Source organism: Genypterus blacodes, unplaced genomic scaffold (assembly GCF_046128005.1).
Source record: "Genypterus blacodes isolate CSIRO-AG114 ecotype Tasmania unplaced genomic scaffold, CSIRO-AGI_Gbla_v1 ptg000454l_1, whole genome shotgun sequence".
Taxonomy (NCBI): Eukaryota; Metazoa; Chordata; class Actinopteri; order Ophidiiformes; family Ophidiidae; genus Genypterus; species Genypterus blacodes.
In genome coordinates, this window is record NW_027467222.1 from 5,001 (window position 1) to 22,500 (window position 17,500).

Consider the following 17,500-nt stretch of genomic DNA (forward strand, 5'->3'; position numbering starts at 1 on the left):
GCACAGGCGAACGCCGTCATGCTCTTCTGCTCCACCTTCCACAGCAAACTTCCTGAAGGAGGAAACACAGAGGTCAGGGGAAACACCAGGATACTTCTACATCTGCACCAGGTGAAGCAGCAGAAATGTCCCAGCGTGGACGGAATGAGGCTCACCTGAAGGTGATAACGCCATCTGGTGGACATTGTCTTCAAAACGCTGCCAGCTCAGACCAGATTCAGGTAAAGTACTGCAGAAAAGTCCTCCCTTAAAGTCCAGACACCACACATACCTGAAAGCAAGCAAACAGGACAACTCTCAACCCCAGAAAGGCCTGAGACCACAGCAGCAGGTCAGTCCTCCTCAATCAGGTCCTCAGATGGCAATGACCTCACCCAGAACCACTTAACTACCAACCTGTCAGGCCCTGTCAACCTACCTGTCTGTCACCTGTAGGCTCAGTATTCCACATCCTGGTCCAGAGAATCCAGTCCAGATCTCTGCCAGCTGAGACAGAAGACAGCAGACTGTTTAAAGACTGTTTCCATGGTTACTGTGAGTTTGACTTTGCTGACACTCTCACCTGGTCCACTTTGTGTACATCCTGGGCATCCTGACCCCTTTGTCTCTGGGACGTCCTGTGTGTCTGGCTGGATGGACAGCTCAGACTGTCCCCCTGGCTGCCAGCAGAGGGCAGCGTCTGTCTGTAGATGTCCCCCTCCTCATCGCTGGACTCAATGGGCTTTCTGTCCAAGCTGGACACTGTGGAGTAGTACATCTGTTCAACCTCGCCGCCAGGGGGCGCCAGGTTGTCATCCTGCACGTAGGGAGTGGGGGGGGGGTTAGCCGTGCAGGTAGCTACACTGTGGGACATCACGCTGTCACAGTCACACACGCTTGTTGTCATTATTAGCATGTAGAATGCAAACGTGAATGGGATTCATATCTGTAATGTGACCAAGTGTGAACGAGATGTGTTTTCAGGCTGGGATGGCTGTCGGCTCAGCCTCAGGTGCATGAACTGAACATATAAACACGCGTGTCAGTTTATAACCGTCGTTCATTTTGAACATGTAAAGGAAGAGGAAGTACTGCCGTCTTTAATGTCACGCATTAGCTTCAACTAACATAAACCCCATCAACACACCTTTTCCTCTGATCCAATGAGAGGGCTGAGAAACTCCTCCTGCTGCTCCTCCATTGGCTGCTGTTCCTGTCTGTCATCCTGCTGAGCGTTGTGTAGGTAGGAGAAGGTGCACTCCAGCAGCAGGTCTACATCTGGGGTCAGCAGGCCGCCTTCCACCTGGAGCTCAGGCCGGCCTTCCTTACCTGGATTCAGCTCATCATCATCAAAGACCATGGAGTCTGGAGGAAGGTGGGCGCTGGACGAGAGGAAGAGCACATCATTCAACCTTTACGTCTCAATGTGGAACAAAGTTTGTTAGCGGCAGAGAGGCTCCCTTTCTATGGTTGACCTAGAAGAATATAAGACTCATCAGGCTTATTTTGGACCGTTCAAACATATTGCTTCATATTTGAGGTATAACTTCTACAGGAATGGACGACGACACCATCAGCTGGTCTGCAGATAAGTCATAATGGACTATTTCACTACTATTAGTAAATGACAGTAAGTGTGTATTTGCATATTTATACATACCTTTGGGACTCTATTGGTTGATGTCATGATCTTCTGTACTTTGTGGGCGTGTTCTCATTCATTAGACTTGATGTTTTTGTCTATCTTTATTTATATTAACATCATTTGAAAGAAACTCACTCTCTCTTCCTTGATTTCTTTGTCATTTGATCTCTCTCTCGCCCGTGTTTAGGACCTTGAGCTGATTTGAGTTGTATGTATTTCTAATGTAAGTTTGTATTGATTTGTGATGTTTCTTGGGTGTAGGAACGTCGTTCACTGTAGGCAAAGATACGCAGATCAAAGGTCACCAAGCTGCTCTGAGCACACTCACACAAACTCCGCCTCCTCCTCTACAGCGCCGCCCTCTGCCCCCTGGTTTGGGTTCTGCTCTGCATTGTCACCGGTCTGCAGATCCAGACCCACGAGGGAGGCTCGGTCACTGAGCGGAGTTCCACTTCCGCCGTCACTACAGCTGCCATCTTGGACTACAAACATGGAGTCTGAGCAGCTGCTCTCAGAGAGGCGGTTCACACTGCAGCTATCTGCACACACAGACCAATATTCACTCACACACTGGCTCATACTACAGACCACAGGACAGACAGACACGTGTTGTGTTCTGCATTAAACAGCTTTTAAAACCATCATTTCATAGTGGATTATGTTTGGTTGCCACACTGTGGCCCGCCAAAATAAAGGCCCAATCAACGCAACATGCCTAACATAAGTATTGGGTTAGACTTTATTTTGGTGTCACTGTAGATGGAATGGAACTGATGGTAAATAAAAACTTGTGTCTCCTAAGAGAGGAAGTGGACCAAATCTTTAGACTGAGGGTAGAAAGACTCAGCTGCACAGTTTGGGCTCAAATCTTCTTCTTGTTCTTTTTGTAGGATAGGAACACCAAAGTGAAGTGAATCAGGTGCCGACCATAGTGAAGCTCCCAGGCGCCCACAACAACACTGCAACAGTACAAAATCCCCACAATGCATCTGTCTGTCTACTTGCCCTCTCGTCTCCTCCTCCTCTTCTTCACTCTGATGGCCTTGACCACCAGTTCCTGCAGGAGTTCCTCCTGGCAGAGGGGGGCGCTGTACCGTCTAGAGTTTATCTCACAGGAGGCCGTCGCTGGGGCGTTTCCATGGACACTGTCCCAGGAAGTGATAGAGCTGCTGCGGCTGTGAGAGCTGCTGGTGGTGATAGCGAGCTGCTGGCAGGACTGCTCCACCTAGTGGACACAATATGAAACATACTACACAGTAGTAACAGGAAGTACTGCACGAGTCAGCAAATCAGAGTCTGCAGGTCAGAGTCTGCAAGTCAGATCAGGCAGTTTGGAGAAGTTCCATTCACCTCAGCTGCATCCTCCTCCTCCTCCTCCTCCTCCTCCTCCTCTGCTTCCTCTACTCCTTCCTGCTTTTCCTCCGCTTCTCCTCTCCCTCCAGCGTCGATGGTAATGGCCATGGTTCTGATTGGCTGAGGTGTCTCCACTGATCCAGTTGGAAGGAGGATAGTGGGGGGGGTCAAAGGGGAGGTGACGCGGAAGGAGAGCTCAGATACTGACAGAGACAGAGAGACAGAGACAGAGAGAGAGAGAGAGACAGACAGACAGACAGACAGACAGACAGAGACAGAGACAGAGAGAGAGAGAGAAAGAGAGAAGGACAAAGATTCATAGCAGTAGCATCAAGACACCTGTGAGTCAGAGTCAGAGTTAGGGTCGTAGGGTCGTAGGGTCGTAGGGTCGTAGCAGTAGCAGCAGGTCTTACAGTTGGAGACGAGTCCCTCAGGACTGTTAGACAGACGGATGATGTCTCGATCTCCTTTCAGGATGAAGATCTCATTGTCACAACACGACACTGACACGATGTCTCCACTGCTCTCCAAGGCACCGATGATGACCTGAACACAGAACACAGCGCTGACCTGCGGCACCGTCAACTTGACAAAAGCGCTATAGAAGCGAGGGGGCGGGAGACAGAGAAGGAAAAATGTTGGGCGGATGGGGCCCGCGGGCCGTAGTTTGCCCACCCCTGCACTAGAGACTCACTGAGACGTGGTGATGCTTATTAAACTCTAGATGTGTGTGAAGTGTGTAAGGAGAGGACAGTTTGGGTCTCATACCCCATCATCACATTTTACCATGGTGATTATCAGACTATGAAGATGTTAATGAAGACCATGATGAGGGTTGTTGTGTGATGTGTGTGTGTGAAGTGTGTAAGGAGAGGACAGTTTGGGTCTCATACCCCATCATCACATTTTACCATGGTGATTATCAGACTATGAAGATGTTAATGAAGACCATGATGAGGGTTGTTGTGTGATGTGTGTGTTACCTGGTTGACACCGTCCAGGACATAGACACTGTACTCATTCCAGCTGAGGATCCAGCCCTCCCTGAGGAAACAGCTGAGCAGACCCAGCTGTCTGTCTGCCGGACGATAGCCTCCGAGCGCACCAGGACGAGGAAACAAGTCAAACTGAGGAACCTGACACACAGATGGACAGGACAGACAGGCAGACAGAGGACAGAGGAAAACACAGAGACAGGCAGGCAGGCAAAGAGAGACACACACAGAGAGACAGGCAGGCAGAGACAAAGACAGGCAGGCAGAGAGAGAGAGACACAGAGACAGGTAGGTAGAGAGAGAGTGAGAGAGAGAGAGAGAGAAAGAGAGTGAGAGAGAGAGAGACAGGCAGACAGGCAGGCAGGTAGAGAGAGAGAGAGACAAAGACAGGCAGGCAGAGAGAGAGAGAGAGAGAGAGAGACACAGAGACAGGTAGGTAGAGAGAGAGTGAGAGAGAAAGAGAGTGAGAGAGAGAGAGAGAGAGAGACAGGCAGACAGGCAGACAGGCAGGCAGGTAGAGAGAGAGAGAGAGAGAGAGAAAGGCAGAAAGAGAGAGAGAGTGTGTCAGACAGGCAGACAGACACACAGAGACAGGCACAGAGAGAGAGTGTCAGACAGGCAGACAGAGGGAGAGACACAGAGACAGGCACAGAGAGAGAGTGTCAGACAGGCAGACAGAGGGAGAGACACAGAGACAGGCACAGAGAGAGAGTGTCAGACAGGCAGACAGAGGGAGAGACACAGAGACAGGCACAGAGAGAGAGTGTCAGACAGGCAGACAGAGGGAGAGACACAGAGACAGGCACAGAGAGAGAGTGTCAGACAGGCAGACAGAGGGAGAGACACAGAGACAGGCACAGAGAGAGAGTGTCAGACAGGCAGACAGAGGGAGAGACACAGAGACAGGCTGATTTACTTCTGGACTGTCTTCAGTTGTTTTTAAGTCAAAGAGAATTTTTAAATCACTGCTTTCCAGTTTTATTTGCATTTTACAAACCGTCCCACCTTTTTGGAATAGGGGTTTGTAATATTAGTACCTGTGTATTGAAGAGAGCTTTGAGCAGCCGCGTGTCCTCCACCTGTCCTCTAATGTCAGATCTCCAGAGTCTGAATCCAGGCCGAGCAGCAAACACCTGAAGATCGCTCTGTTTACAGAGAGCCGGCAGGAAGCAGGCGCCGAACCTGCCGCTGCTACAACACACACATAACAACACACGTACAGAAGTGCATGTAGCACATTCATGAAGTCAGTCACATTCAAAACCACAGCATCAGCCCTCCTGCCTTGCTCATGCTGCCCCATACGCTACGATCTGCTCTCTGACAGGTCAAACTCAACATTCTTACAGTTTGTATTCCTCGACTCTACTTCCTGAGGAGGCTTCCATCCTTCAATGTCTGTAACACCATGCTGAGGATGTTCTACCAGTCTGTGGTTGCCAGTGCCATCTTCTTCGCGGCCGTGTGCTGGGGCAGTAGGGCGAGGTCAGCTGACGCCAACAGGATCAACAAGATCGTCAGGAAGGCTGGCTCAGTCCTGGGGACTGAACTTGATTGGTTGGAGCGTGTGTCAGAGAGGAGGATGCTGCGCAAGCTAAGGAGAATCATGAACAATGACTCTCCCCCTCTCCACCAGGTGCTGGCCTCAGGTAAGAGCACCTTCAGTAACAGACTCATTCCCCCCAGGTGAACTACTGAGCGCCATAGGAAATCCTTTCTTCCTGTGGCCATTGGACTCTTTCATAAAGCTACCTCGGGTCGAGGTGGGACGGTGGGGACATAGGGATCTGAGCCCGCTCCCCCCCCCCCCAACCTGCTTCACTGTCACTTATAGTATATTGCACTAAACGTTGCTGTATGTCACATACACACACCTGTAGGCTGTAGTTGTATAGATTGTCATAACTCATACCTCAGTCAGATGCACAATGCACTTGTACTTCCTTATGTACTTATTTTGTCATGTACGGTTCCCCCCTTATTGTTTGTACTTATCTTGTACTTATTATCTACTTGCATTCTTGCACTTTTTCATTATTGCACTAGTTGGGTGATTTTTGATTTCTGGGTCTTTTCATGCTGTACTCTAACTGTTGCACAGTAATTTCCCTCGGGATAATAAAATTTCATCTTATCTTATCTTATCTTATCTTATACTGGTTCCACTGAGCAGCTCACTAAGGATAAATGTCCATATTCTAGTAAATGCCTCTTTAAGATGAAATGTCCTCAGGACTAGAGACAGGGAGTTATAGTGCTGATGATGACATAACCCTGGCCTCCAGCCTCACCATAAGGAATCTAGGAGTCATCTTTGATAGGATAAGTCCTTCAACGACCCACAAAAAAACTAATTTCAAAGACTTAGGTAACAACAAAAATCAGGCTCTTTTTGTCTCAAAATTATGCAGAAAACGAATCCACCTGGAATTCATTTTTATCAGACTGCCCTAACAAGTCCTTAAAGACTCTCCAGCTGGTCCAGAATCCAGCTGCACATGCTCTCTCTCTCTCTCTCTCTCTCTCTCTTTACCTCTTCCTGGGTTTGGTCCCAAGCTGCTGGATTTCCTGTTTCTGTGTGCAGTACAGCAGAGACCTCTGTTGTGTGGAGACCAGTAGAACCTGATGACTGTACTCCAACTGAACAACACCTGAAGCCTCCTCCAACAGCAACAGCGGCTTACACACTCCCTACACACACACACAAACACACACACACAAAGGGGACTCTGAGAAGGATTCTACAAAGGTCCAAAAAACCATGAGGATCTGTAAACAGGTGTCAGACACTTTGCTGTAGGTTGTTGGTGGTCTCACCTGGTCCAGGTCCAGAGTGGAGAAAACCACTCGTCCTTTATCGTCTCCAGAGAATAGCTTCATGCCATTAGTACTCCAGGCGACAGCTGTGACCATCCCTCTGTGGAGACCGACCACGTCGAAGCGCCGCAGCTATGGACACAAAGATATTGATCACTATCAATCATTATTCAGTTGCAGAACAATTGAAGTTAGGCATGTTAGCACACTGACTGAGGCTCAGTGTGACACTGTGACCGCCTGCTTGAGACAGGAAGCTGCGACTCTTATCACCTGTTTGTTGCGTCCAGGAAGTGGAGACACCAGCTGGAAGACTGCCACTCGACCTGACGCCGTTCCCACAGCAACAAGATCGTCAAAGCAACTGAGCAGCTTCACTGCTGTGATTGCATCACACTTTCCCTACACACACATTTGCAAAAGCTTTATTTGCATTCAAATACAGAACACCAAAGAACATAAATGGTCCTATGGCCACGGTGGCACCTAAAGGGTCAGGTGATCTAATAATGGGCTACTTAGGGATCGTGGGACAGTGAAGACCAGCTGAGCTAAAGGTCCTGACCTCCAGGCTGTACTTGTTCATGTGGGTCTGGCGGCGGCAGTATAAGTATAGCATGCCGATACTGCTGCCCACCGCCAGGAAGTCACTGCTGCTGTCCAGAGCCGTCAGATAGACCACGACCGAGCGAAAACCCCGCTGGACCTGCAGGAGGAAGTAGACTTCATCATGGTGGTCATCACAAACATCATGCAGACAGACTGGGACCTGATTTTGAACTGTGTTACCTTGGCTGGGATGGCGTTGAGCAGGTAGTAGAGAGGGCAGAACTCTCTGAGGACGGACTGTGGACCCTCCATGTCTGTGCTCCTGAAAGACAAACAGTACCATCGTACAGCTGTAGGGGGCGCTGTTTGTCATGGAAGAAGAACAAGACAAACGCAGACAAAGTAGCTCCAGGGAATGGATGTGTGATTTGCAGTGTCAACCAGCGCACAGCCACGAGCGTGTCACTCCATCTGCCATGACCTCACTGCCCCTGAACTCCACAGAGCAGAACAGTCTGACTGACAATACAGCCACCTGAGGGGAGGGGGGGGGGCCTCCACCCACCTTTGATGAAGCGCTGATCTGATCAATTGATAAGGCCCATCCAGCCAGTACGCTTAAGGCCCACAGGGAGGCCAGTTACATATCATACACAACTGAACAAGGGCCCACCAACTTCCTCCAGCATCCTTCTTATGAGAGCGCCTGCCTTCACTTGTCATTAGTGACACCTCACTCAGACCTGCACCGGCACCTTCAATCAGGAAATACACAAGCTGGAGAAATCAGGAGGATGCTGAGGGAGCTGGACCCCTGCTGGGGAGCTGGACCCTAACCCTGCTGAGGAGAGCTGGACCCCCGCTGAGGAGCTCCTCCAGCTGCTCAGCCTTGTGGTCAAACCTTCAGAGCCGCAGCTGTTTTCCTGAATATTAACAACGTTTCATGTTATCTTAGCTAACTCTTCCATCTCGTTGATTTAAAAGCCAATAACTCTCTGAATTTGATTCTCCATGTCAGTGTGTTAGTGTGACATCACACAGCAACACACAGCGTCACACAGCAACAAACAACTTCATCACCATCATCATAATAACAACAATAACAACAACAACAAAGACAACGACGATAGGAGCGTGCTGTTCCCCCTCTTCCGGAGCAGCACTGGAAGCTAACTAGCATCTGTTAGCAGGGAAGCTATGCAGCGCTGCGAACAGGTTAGCATGAGCATTAGCATCACGAAGACGCTGTGAGAGACTTACAGAGAGGTTGGTGGTTCAATCCCTCTTTAGATTTGATCAAGCAGATGTTTGTCTTCCAGAGTGCCGAGCTGTCAGTGACATCGCCCAGTCTGACACGCTTCATTCTGCCGTGTTGTCAACAAGCTGCGCCACCTGCCGGAGCATGCTGGTAAACACGAGCTCATACGGCCTCGGTGTGGGTTAATTTTTGTTCCTGAACTTAAGTTTGTGTCAAATATTCTACAACAAAACACGGACTGTTCGTTCAGTTCATCTTTTCGTTCTGCAACAAGAACCAAACATGACAAGAAAACGACAGGAAGCGGAAACATGGCCACTGAGCTGGAACGAAATCAAGGAAACTGGATCATCCAAATCCAAACACATCTAGAGGGGGGGTGGGGGGGAGACAAGGAGAGAGGGAGAGAGAGAGACAGAGAGAGAGAGAAGGAGAGAGGGAGTGAGACAGACAGACAGACAGACAGAGAGAGATAGAGGGAGGGAGGGTTTGGGAGTGAGACAGAGATAGAGAGAGAGAGAAAGCAAGAGAGAAAAGAGACACACAAAACAAAAGTCTTCTCTGACACAGACATTTATTTGGAGATCATGAGATGATCTGACTTGATAATGATGATGGTGATGATGATGATGATCTTACTGATGTTCTGCTCTGTATGAAGGATTTCCAGCCTGATCAATTTGTTCATCACAGATCATTCAAGTGTTGACATAATAATATGACACATCCTCTTTGAGCTCCTGTAACAGAATAATACAATGTTTGAACTCAGGTGAGGAACTCCAATACAGGTCATCCTCTGGAGAGTAGAAATGACAAGACCTTATTTTATGATTAACAAACAAACTGTAAAGGGCAGTATGAAGAGTTTAGAGGTGAAGGAGTCAATGGAAGCAGATCACAGGGTTCATCCTGTGGGGAGCATCAACTTCCACAGCATATTTCACTGTTGGGGGTCTTATGAGCAAAGCAGCCCCTCCTGGCTCGTCTGTTTCAGCAGAAAGCACTTTGGGTTTGAAGTCTTCCTCTCTTTTAAGTCACGTGACATTAATGTCCTATGAATGATCTGTAACAGTCAGAAGAAGCACAAGCGTCCCAGGGTGATGTGGTCATGACCCCTGACCCCTGAACCAACGTGTTGTTAATCGTCCTTCATGCTGAGCACCGGATCCACCAGTTTATTGTGAACATGCATCAACCCTAAAACCAAAACAGGAAAAGGGAAATAAGAGCTCAGTCAAATTAAATGTTGTTATCACACTCATTCTGTCACTCACACCAGAAAATGAGAATTTTTCAGGGGAACCTGAGAAATGCAGGTGGAGGTGGATGTGTTTTCTCTGGTACCTTTAAAGTATTTGACCGTTTTGACTCTGAGCTCCAGCGTAGCGTCCTCATCACAGACAAAGATGGTGAGCGGGTGCTGCTGGAAGGCCGACACCGTCCACATGTGGTTCACTCCCTCCTCGATGGCTTTGTACAGGGCGAAGGCTTTATGGGCTCCTGTGATTAGAATCATCACCTGAACACAAAACAAAGAACAAAGTCTCTCTCTCTCTCTCTCTCTCCATCTCTCTCTCCGCCTCTCTCTCCCTCTCTCTCTCCCCCTCTCTCTCTCTCTCTCTCTCTCTCTCTCTCTCTCTCTCTCTCTCTCTCTCTCTCTCTCTCTCTCTCTCTCTCTCTCTCTCTCTCTCTCTCTCTCTCTCTCTCTCTCTCTCTCTCTCTCTCTCTCTCTCTCTCTCTCTCTCTCTCTCTCTCACCTCTTTGGCGTCCATGACTGTTGCCACACCCACAGTCAGAGCCATGGTAGGAACCTTCGACAGGTCGTTACCAAAAAATCGTGCGTTGGCGGCGATGGTGTCTTTAGCCAAAGTCTTCACTCTGGTCCTGGACGCCAGGCTTGAGCCCGGCTCATTGAAAGCGATGTGGCCGTCGGGGCCGATACCTAAACAAAGACGTGACAAGAAGCTGATCCGCCTTCAGCTTCAACCATCTGATAAGTAACAGGAGTCTTAGTAGCTTTAGTCTGACCTCCGACAAACAGGTGGATTCCTCCAGCCGCTCCGATCTTCTGCTCAAACGCCTGACATTCAGCTTCCAGGTCGTCTGCGTTTCCATCCAGGATGTGGGCGTTGGCTGGATCGATATCAATGTGCTTAAAGAAGTTGTTCCACATGTAGGAGTGGTAGCTCTCCGGATGACCACGAGGGAGACCTGGAGAACGAGCCGATACAGTACGACTTTACTGAGACTAAGCTAACTAAAGGTCTGGGTGCTTGCTCTAGTGTCCTGTGTGCTTGCTCTAGAGCAGCTGAGTCAGTGTGTGGTTGCTCTAGAGCAGCTGAGTCAGTGTGTGGTTGCTCTAGAGCAGCTGAGTCAGTGTGTGGTTGCTGTAGAGCAGCTGAGTCAGTGTGTGGTTGCTCTAGAGCAGCTGAGTCAGTGTGTAACTCACCTACATATTCATCCATGTTGAAGGTTTTCACATACTTGAAAGACAAATCTCCACTTTTGTAATATTCGATTAACTTCTGGTAACAACCGAAAGGCGTACTACCTAAAGAAACACACACATACACACACGTTAACAAACACTAAAGCTCACACACACAGTCAGATGAACAGAGTGGAATCAAAGATCAGAACAGAACTTAAGGAGTTAAAAGGTGAATAAAACACATTTAATATGTCATGGTTATGTAAAATATAAAGTGTGGGTGTGTGTGTGTGTGTGTGTCCTGACCTGTCGGCAGACCCAGAGTGAAGAACTTATCCACACTGGGCTCAAACTGCAGGATTCTGTTCCTGATGTACTTGGCGGCCCACTCACTGGCTGAGTCATAATCGTCCAGGATGACCAGCCTCATTCTGACAACACACAGACACACACACACAAATGCAAAGTTTGTTTGCTGGTGATTGATCAAACTTGAGCATGAGTGTGTGTGTGGCGCAAACACCTGAACCTGCTGCACTAAACTGCACGTGACTGTGTGTGTTTTACGGATCAACACAATCACACTCATCGAGGTGAGGCTTCAGTGACGTCATGTAGTGAAGTTTGTAAAGGTGAAACATGCGGATGCGCGCTGAGCGTATGAGGCTAACGTTAGCGAGCTAAGCTAACCGGATGAGCGCAGGCCTCCTGAGCGTTCTGAAGCTTTTCACTACAAAATGTTTACGTGTATGGTTCTCACTCGAGCTGCACGGCTGTGACTTGTGTATGTTTACCTGCAGTCAGCTGTTTGTCAGAGCGGCTCTGTGGGAAAATTGAGAAACAGGAAGACAAGCGCGGTCACGTGACTGAGCAACGCCCATGTGACCTCAGCGCGCCAAACCAACCAACGATCTAATTCATCTCCTGTAAAAGTGGTTTGTAAATAAACTATTACATTACTACGCTGACTGACAGAACGCGTCATGACGTCACCTACCGTTACAAAGCGAACAGGAGATCAAAGTGACTCCTCCTCTTTACGTCACTAAGCTGCTTGTTGATAAACACTTGACTGTTTTCACTTTTTGTCAAATCCACTGAAGTATTTGTGGCGGATTTGTAGCTTAAATCAAGTTTCTGTTTATCTAAAAACAAAACCAAATATTTAAAGACGAAAATGCATTTAAAAAACAAAATTAAACTTTTCAAACCGACCGTCAGTCTGTGTTTACATATTTATGTTATTATTTCATCTGGTCAAACATTCACTTGAGACAAAGGTGTTTAACATCAGATTTTAATGGTGTAACATTTTCTTTATGAAGATTTACTTAAGAATGAATAAAAGAGGACTAAACAGTGTGAGAGGTAGAAGAGTGGAGGACATCGTCTTCTCCTGCAGGAGGCGCCGATGGTGGTCCCAGGGTTGGACAGGAGACACCAGCTGAGACTCAAATGTCCACTTTATTCTTTCTTCTTGTAGTGCTCCAGGTGGGCCAGGACCCAGCCAGAGGGTCCTAGGATGCTGAGAGCAAAGAGGGCCAATCCAACGGTGGTCTCCTGGAGCAGAGAGCAACAATGAGGGAGGAAGAGAGCCAATCAGCTGCTTCAATGAAGGAGGAAGCTTTCGTTCTTCATTCAAGCCTCAGCTCATGTGTGTGTACAGCTGAGCGCCCTGATCAGCAGAGGCTGTCGGTGGCGCTATAGCTGCCAGTTAAATCCCTCCTGAGGTCTTACAGGTTTACAGGCTTCACTTCAGAGATACACACACACACAAAGATCAGAGAGGAAACAACAAACAATACAGAACACACACACACAAGACAGCGTACTGTATGTATATGTATGCGTGTATGTGTGTATATGTGAGCGTATATGTGTGTGTATACGTGTATGTATTTGTGTATGTATGTGGGTAGTAAGTATCTATAGTATTTCATACGTGTGTGTGTGTGTGTGTGTATCTTTAGATGTATTTCTAACACAGAGCGCCGCTATGCTATGCTAACGTTAGCACAGCAGCTGGACTGTAAATATTTCAAATAAAACAATTAAACTTTAGTTCGTGTGCGCTGCGCTACTTTAATGTCACGATGTAACTCTGAGCGGGACGCATGAGTCCACCGGGCGGAGCGGAGACCGGGACGGTTTGACCTCAGCCAAGGACGGCGCGGAGGATAAAGATGAAGCTAACGCTGCCGCCATTAGCGCGAGCGGAGGACTCACCAGGGGGCCGATCTTCTCCTTGGCGGGGGCGGTAAAGAGGTTCGCCCGCTGAGTGACGGAGGGTCCACGCAGGACCGGAGCCGCACGGCTGGAGAGGAACCTCAGGATGCCGGACATGTTTGTGTTTGACGAGACGAAGCGAAGCTGCTACAGTTGAGGAAGAGGAAACGCGTTCTTCCTCCTCCTCCTCACTCAGCACTGCACCCCACAGCGCCCCCTGTTGTTAAGGAGGACTGAGTACATTGAGCTGCAGTGTGATCCGAGTGGTGGACGTGATGTTCCCGTGATGTTCCCGTGATGTTCCCGTTATCTTCCCGTCATCTTCCCGTTATCCTCCTGTCCGTGTTTCCTACAGTGCAAATTCATTTCAATTTTGCACTAAATTCAATGTCAATTCATTCTCTATATGCTGCTGATGTCTCGTCACAAAGAATTTCAATGTACAGTATTAACCTGTGTTTTTCTGTGCAAATGACAATAAAAACTTGAAATGAGGCATGTATGAATCACAGCTGGTCTGCTCACAGTAAAAGTATGAGGTTGTCAAACCTTTAGATTATTGCATTTGGAGCAGGTTTCTGTTCTGTCTCAGGCTGTTGTTTCCTCCACATCACCCCTCTGCTGTCATTTAATTGTGATTTAGTCTGCTTTTATTAGATGATTCGACTTGTTTCATGTTTGCTGTTGTTAATCTGTGCAGCACTTTGGACCAACTTCCCATTTTAAATGTGCTTGATGAATAAAAGTGACTTGACTGAAAACAAAACATTAAACACAATAATGAAAGTGTCTGAATGACTGAATAGTAATGATTCTAACCACAGGCATGTGAGTGTTAATCCTGGTTGGTCATAATCTCCTCACACAAACTGAAGCTGCTCACTTCATTTGTTTTTCACAAAATGGTTCCCGACTCTGATGTGAACGTCTCAGCTGCCGACGCTCCTTATGGAGGGAAAAGCGCCTTTACTCAGCTGGAGCACAACATCGTGGCTGCGTACCTGATTACTGCAGGTAAAGAACCAATAACACATCGGATCAGACTCTGATGGAGATATGGAGGAGGGAAATAGAGTCAACAGTTCTATGGAGGTTCGACATGAGTGTGTTTGCTATTTTAAATGAAAGAACTCTTATTGATGGTGTATGTGTTTGTTTACTGACATACTCATCAGCTGGCTGCTGCTCATCAAGTCTTAATAGTTACAGATGTAGAATAGAATTGATCTAAACTTTCTGTCTTTGGGGAATTAGAGTTGAAGATGATGATGATAGGCTCATTCTTCACTGCTCCTATAGGTAGAGCATCTGATGAACATTGAACTTTGACCTTCCACACTGTACGTCTGCTTTTCTCTTGCAGGTGTCATCAGTTTAGCGAGCAACATTGTGGTGCTGCTAATGTTTGTGAAATTTAAGGAGCTTCGTACCGCCACTAACTTCATCATAATCCACTTGGCTTTCACTGACATCGGCGTGGCTGGGATCGGGTATCCCATGTCTGCCGCCTCAGACATCCACGGCAGCTGGAAGTTTGGATACACTGGTTGTCAGGTTGGTGGATGTGGGGACGTCGATCTGTAACCACCGTGTGAAGGCTCTGTGTCTGCTGGCATGTTGCTATGGTATCCTGCACGGTTGACTAGGGCAGAAAAGATTTACAAACATCTACACAAATGGCAGCAATGACAGATTTATGATCAGCAACCAACACAACTCTGTTAGCCTTTAAACAGTGAGCACAGGTGAACATTCAGACCTCAGTCATCTGGAGGTTTCTTAAGGTCCTTTAGAACACCAGTGTCACCAGTGTGTGTGTGTGTGTGTGTGTGTGTGTGTCACAGGGAGAATCCTATTTAATTCTCAGCATGCCTCAGCTGGAGCAGGTTGAGCTGCAGCACGTCACATTCTTGAGACAGATTATGTTTTTTACCCACTTTGGTTATTTCCCCACTCTGTTGAGCCATGTGACACTAATCTGAGTGAGCCGATCGCACAAACACACACACACACACACACACACACACACACACACACACAGACACACACACAACATTATGACTTTGATTGTCTGTGTCTGCAGATCTATGCAGCTCTCAACATCTTCTTCGGCATGGCGAGCATCGGCCTGCTGACTGTGGTGGCCCTGGACCGATACCTCACCATCTGCAGACCAGACATCGGTACCTTTCACGCTGACAGCGCCACACACTGGGTGACATGTCATGAACATATGACTGTCATATGTTCAGCCGTTCACTCAACCTGCTGTAAATCACAGCAGCTGGACTGTTAGACTTGGCTTCAGTGGATGAGAGGACAGAGGAGCTCATCAGTGTCTCTGCTTTACTGAGGACACGTTCACATTCTGATCAGGACCACGTCTAGAGAACCAAAGTCTTCCTGGAATTATGGAAGTTCAATCTGAGGGATTTGAGGGTCGTTGTGACGACCTTTGAACTCTGAACCTGACAAGATTACTACAGTCAATCCATTAATCATCAAATAGAACAAATGAGATCACATTTAACTGAAAAAAAACACCTGCAGACAAAGTGAACAGAAGCTGAAGTGATGTTTCCCTGCCTTGACAGAGCTAATTGTCTGTAAATTTGACTCCAAATCTCTAATTAAAGTTCAGTGAAGTCTGTAGGATCAAGATATGATCTCTCACCTCATTCAATCAATAACATCACAATTGAACTGAAACATCAGTACCTGCACACATGGGCTGTAGAATGATTGATCATTGATTGATTGATCTTCCTCTTATTTGTCTCCTCAGGACAGAAGATGAGGCGTCAGGTCTTACAACCTTCTGATCGCAGCAGCATGGCTAAACGCGGTCTTCTGGTCCTCCATGCCTGTAGCAGGCTGGGCTGGCTACGCCCCCGACCCCACGGGGGCCACTTGCACCATCGACTGGAGGAACAACGACGCGTGAGTAAAGGATCAATAACATCTGTGTACTGTATTAAACAGGATTAAGACAGATGGTCGTTTCTTCTCAGGTCCTTCGTTTCTTACACAATGGCTGTGATCGCTGTGAACTTCCTGCTTCCTTTGTCCGTGATGTTCTACTGTTACTACAACGTGTCTGTCACTGTGCGGAGACACAAAGCCAGCCACTGTCTGGACCGCCTCAACATCAACTGGTCGGACCAGATGGACGTCACCAAGGTGACGGCCGAGCCAAACCATGCCTCACATCTGACGCTGACTCCTGTGCGGCCGCTCCCACAGAGCGGAGCTTCCTGTGCTGCCTCCTCTCATGGCCATGGTGTCATTGGCAATCAATGATATCTAAAAAGTAGAAAGCTCTATCAGTTCTATTTCAGTCTAGTTCTCTTTAATGTAAACACGTCTTCAAACCGTCTCAAACTGAACCACACACACACATACAGGATCGCAGGCTTGGAGTAAAATCAGATCACATGTATCTGTGTAGATAAATATCACACAAAGGTCTCACAGGTCCAACAGCAGCCCAGAGAAGAAGAGGAGAGGAGATACAGAGAGATTCAGTCTGCAACAGGAAGCTGGAAGGAGCAAACAGGAAGAAGCAAAGCTCCAAAGCTCCATCACTTAGATATTTGTATCAAATGTAAAACAGTATTTCCCTCCATTTGTATTGAGGAGATAAACTTAATGCCTATCGGGTAAATACCTTATATTTAAAACTGATGTCATTGAAGCAGCTTGATGCTGATTGATCTTGTCAATGATCATTGATCTTTTTGTTAGGCTCAGTCAGCTAAGTCATTGTGTGTTTGTGCTCAGCAGATGTCTATGGTGATGATCGTCATGTTCCTGGTGGCCTGGTCTCCGTACTCCATGGTTTGTCTCTGGGCTTCTTTTGGGGACCCTCAGACCATCCCGGCCCCCATGGCCATCATCGCTCCGCTCTTTGCCAAGTCCTCCACCTTCTACAACCCCTGCATCTACGTTATCGCCAACAAGAAGTCAGTTTACAGCTTTGTCGTGCTATGTGTGCGTGTGTGTGCATGTGTGTGCGCCCGTGGCTGCGTGTTTTGTTGTCTTTTGTCCAGTAGGGGGCAGCAGCGCCTCCATCACTCCCAAACTAATGACTTTAGTTTAGTTGAGCTGTGATAATGTAAATATATAACGCAGTGTTCATATCGTTATGACTTTTTTAACACAGCACAGCTTCAAAACTCAATAAAGGTTTCAAGTCCAGCAACAACAAGCGAGTAACTGTCAACAAACTGTCAAAGGAGAACAAA

At 47.7% G+C, this 17,500-nt stretch overlaps 4 protein-coding genes across 4 annotated transcripts in view; 1 reads left to right on the forward strand and 3 right to left on the reverse strand.

The window, feature by feature from the left end:
• tecpr2 (tectonin beta-propeller repeat containing 2) overlaps positions 1-8,900 on the reverse strand; it is a 13,856-nt gene extending 4,956 nt beyond the window's left edge. Inside the window, exons 1-17 of the mRNA XM_076139793.1 lie at positions 8,599-8,900; positions 7,579-7,660; positions 7,355-7,495; positions 7,063-7,191; positions 6,790-6,921; positions 6,506-6,663; positions 5,010-5,163; positions 3,961-4,113; positions 3,391-3,523; positions 2,975-3,180; positions 2,630-2,849; positions 1,953-2,163; positions 1,127-1,361; positions 563-796; positions 419-486; positions 156-271; positions 1-52 (exon numbers count right to left, since the gene is read on the reverse strand). The exon at positions 1-52 is cut by the window's left edge and continues 122 nt beyond it. Of these exons, the coding sequence (XP_075995908.1) occupies positions 1-52; positions 156-271; positions 419-486; positions 563-796; positions 1,127-1,361; positions 1,953-2,163; positions 2,630-2,849; positions 2,975-3,180; positions 3,391-3,523; positions 3,961-4,113; positions 5,010-5,163; positions 6,506-6,663; positions 6,790-6,921; positions 7,063-7,191; positions 7,355-7,495; positions 7,579-7,650 (2,414 nt within the window). The 5' untranslated portion in view covers positions 7,651-7,660; positions 8,599-8,900. The remainder of the gene's footprint in view (positions 53-155; positions 272-418; positions 487-562; positions 797-1,126; positions 1,362-1,952; positions 2,164-2,629; positions 2,850-2,974; positions 3,181-3,390; positions 3,524-3,960; positions 4,114-5,009; positions 5,164-6,505; positions 6,664-6,789; positions 6,922-7,062; positions 7,192-7,354; positions 7,496-7,578; positions 7,661-8,598) is intronic.
• Positions 8,901-9,151: 251 nt separating this feature from the next.
• On the reverse strand, positions 9,152-11,931 carry LOC142990071 (glucosamine-6-phosphate deaminase 2). Its single transcript, XM_076139798.1, has 7 exons — positions 11,825-11,931; positions 11,337-11,461; positions 11,049-11,150; positions 10,628-10,810; positions 10,357-10,541; positions 9,944-10,118; positions 9,152-9,796 (listed from the first exon to the last, which is right to left on the reverse strand). Exons 2-7 carry the CDS (start codon positions 11,458-11,460, stop codon positions 9,738-9,740), a joined length of 828 nt encoding a protein of 275 aa, XP_075995913.1. The 5' UTR covers position 11,461; positions 11,825-11,931; the 3' UTR covers positions 9,152-9,737.
• Positions 11,932-12,311: 380 nt separating this feature from the next.
• Positions 12,312-13,447, reverse strand: cox8a (cytochrome c oxidase subunit 8A). Its single transcript, XM_076139794.1, has 2 exons — positions 13,257-13,447; positions 12,312-12,590 (listed from the first exon to the last, which is right to left on the reverse strand). The coding sequence occupies exons 1-2, from the start codon at positions 13,371-13,373 to the stop codon at positions 12,495-12,497; spliced, it is 213 nt and encodes a 70-aa protein (XP_075995909.1). The 5' UTR covers positions 13,374-13,447; the 3' UTR covers positions 12,312-12,494.
• A 711-nt stretch (positions 13,448-14,158) lies between these two features.
• rrh (retinal pigment epithelium-derived rhodopsin homolog) overlaps positions 14,159-17,500 on the forward strand; it is a 3,725-nt gene continuing 383 nt past the window's right edge. The window contains exons 1-6 of the mRNA XM_076139795.1: positions 14,159-14,270; positions 14,620-14,810; positions 15,340-15,439; positions 16,055-16,196; positions 16,268-16,436; positions 17,040-17,218. Of these exons, the coding sequence (XP_075995910.1) occupies positions 14,159-14,270; positions 14,620-14,810; positions 15,340-15,439; positions 16,055-16,196; positions 16,268-16,436; positions 17,040-17,218 (893 nt within the window). The remainder of the gene's footprint in view (positions 14,271-14,619; positions 14,811-15,339; positions 15,440-16,054; positions 16,197-16,267; positions 16,437-17,039; positions 17,219-17,500) is intronic.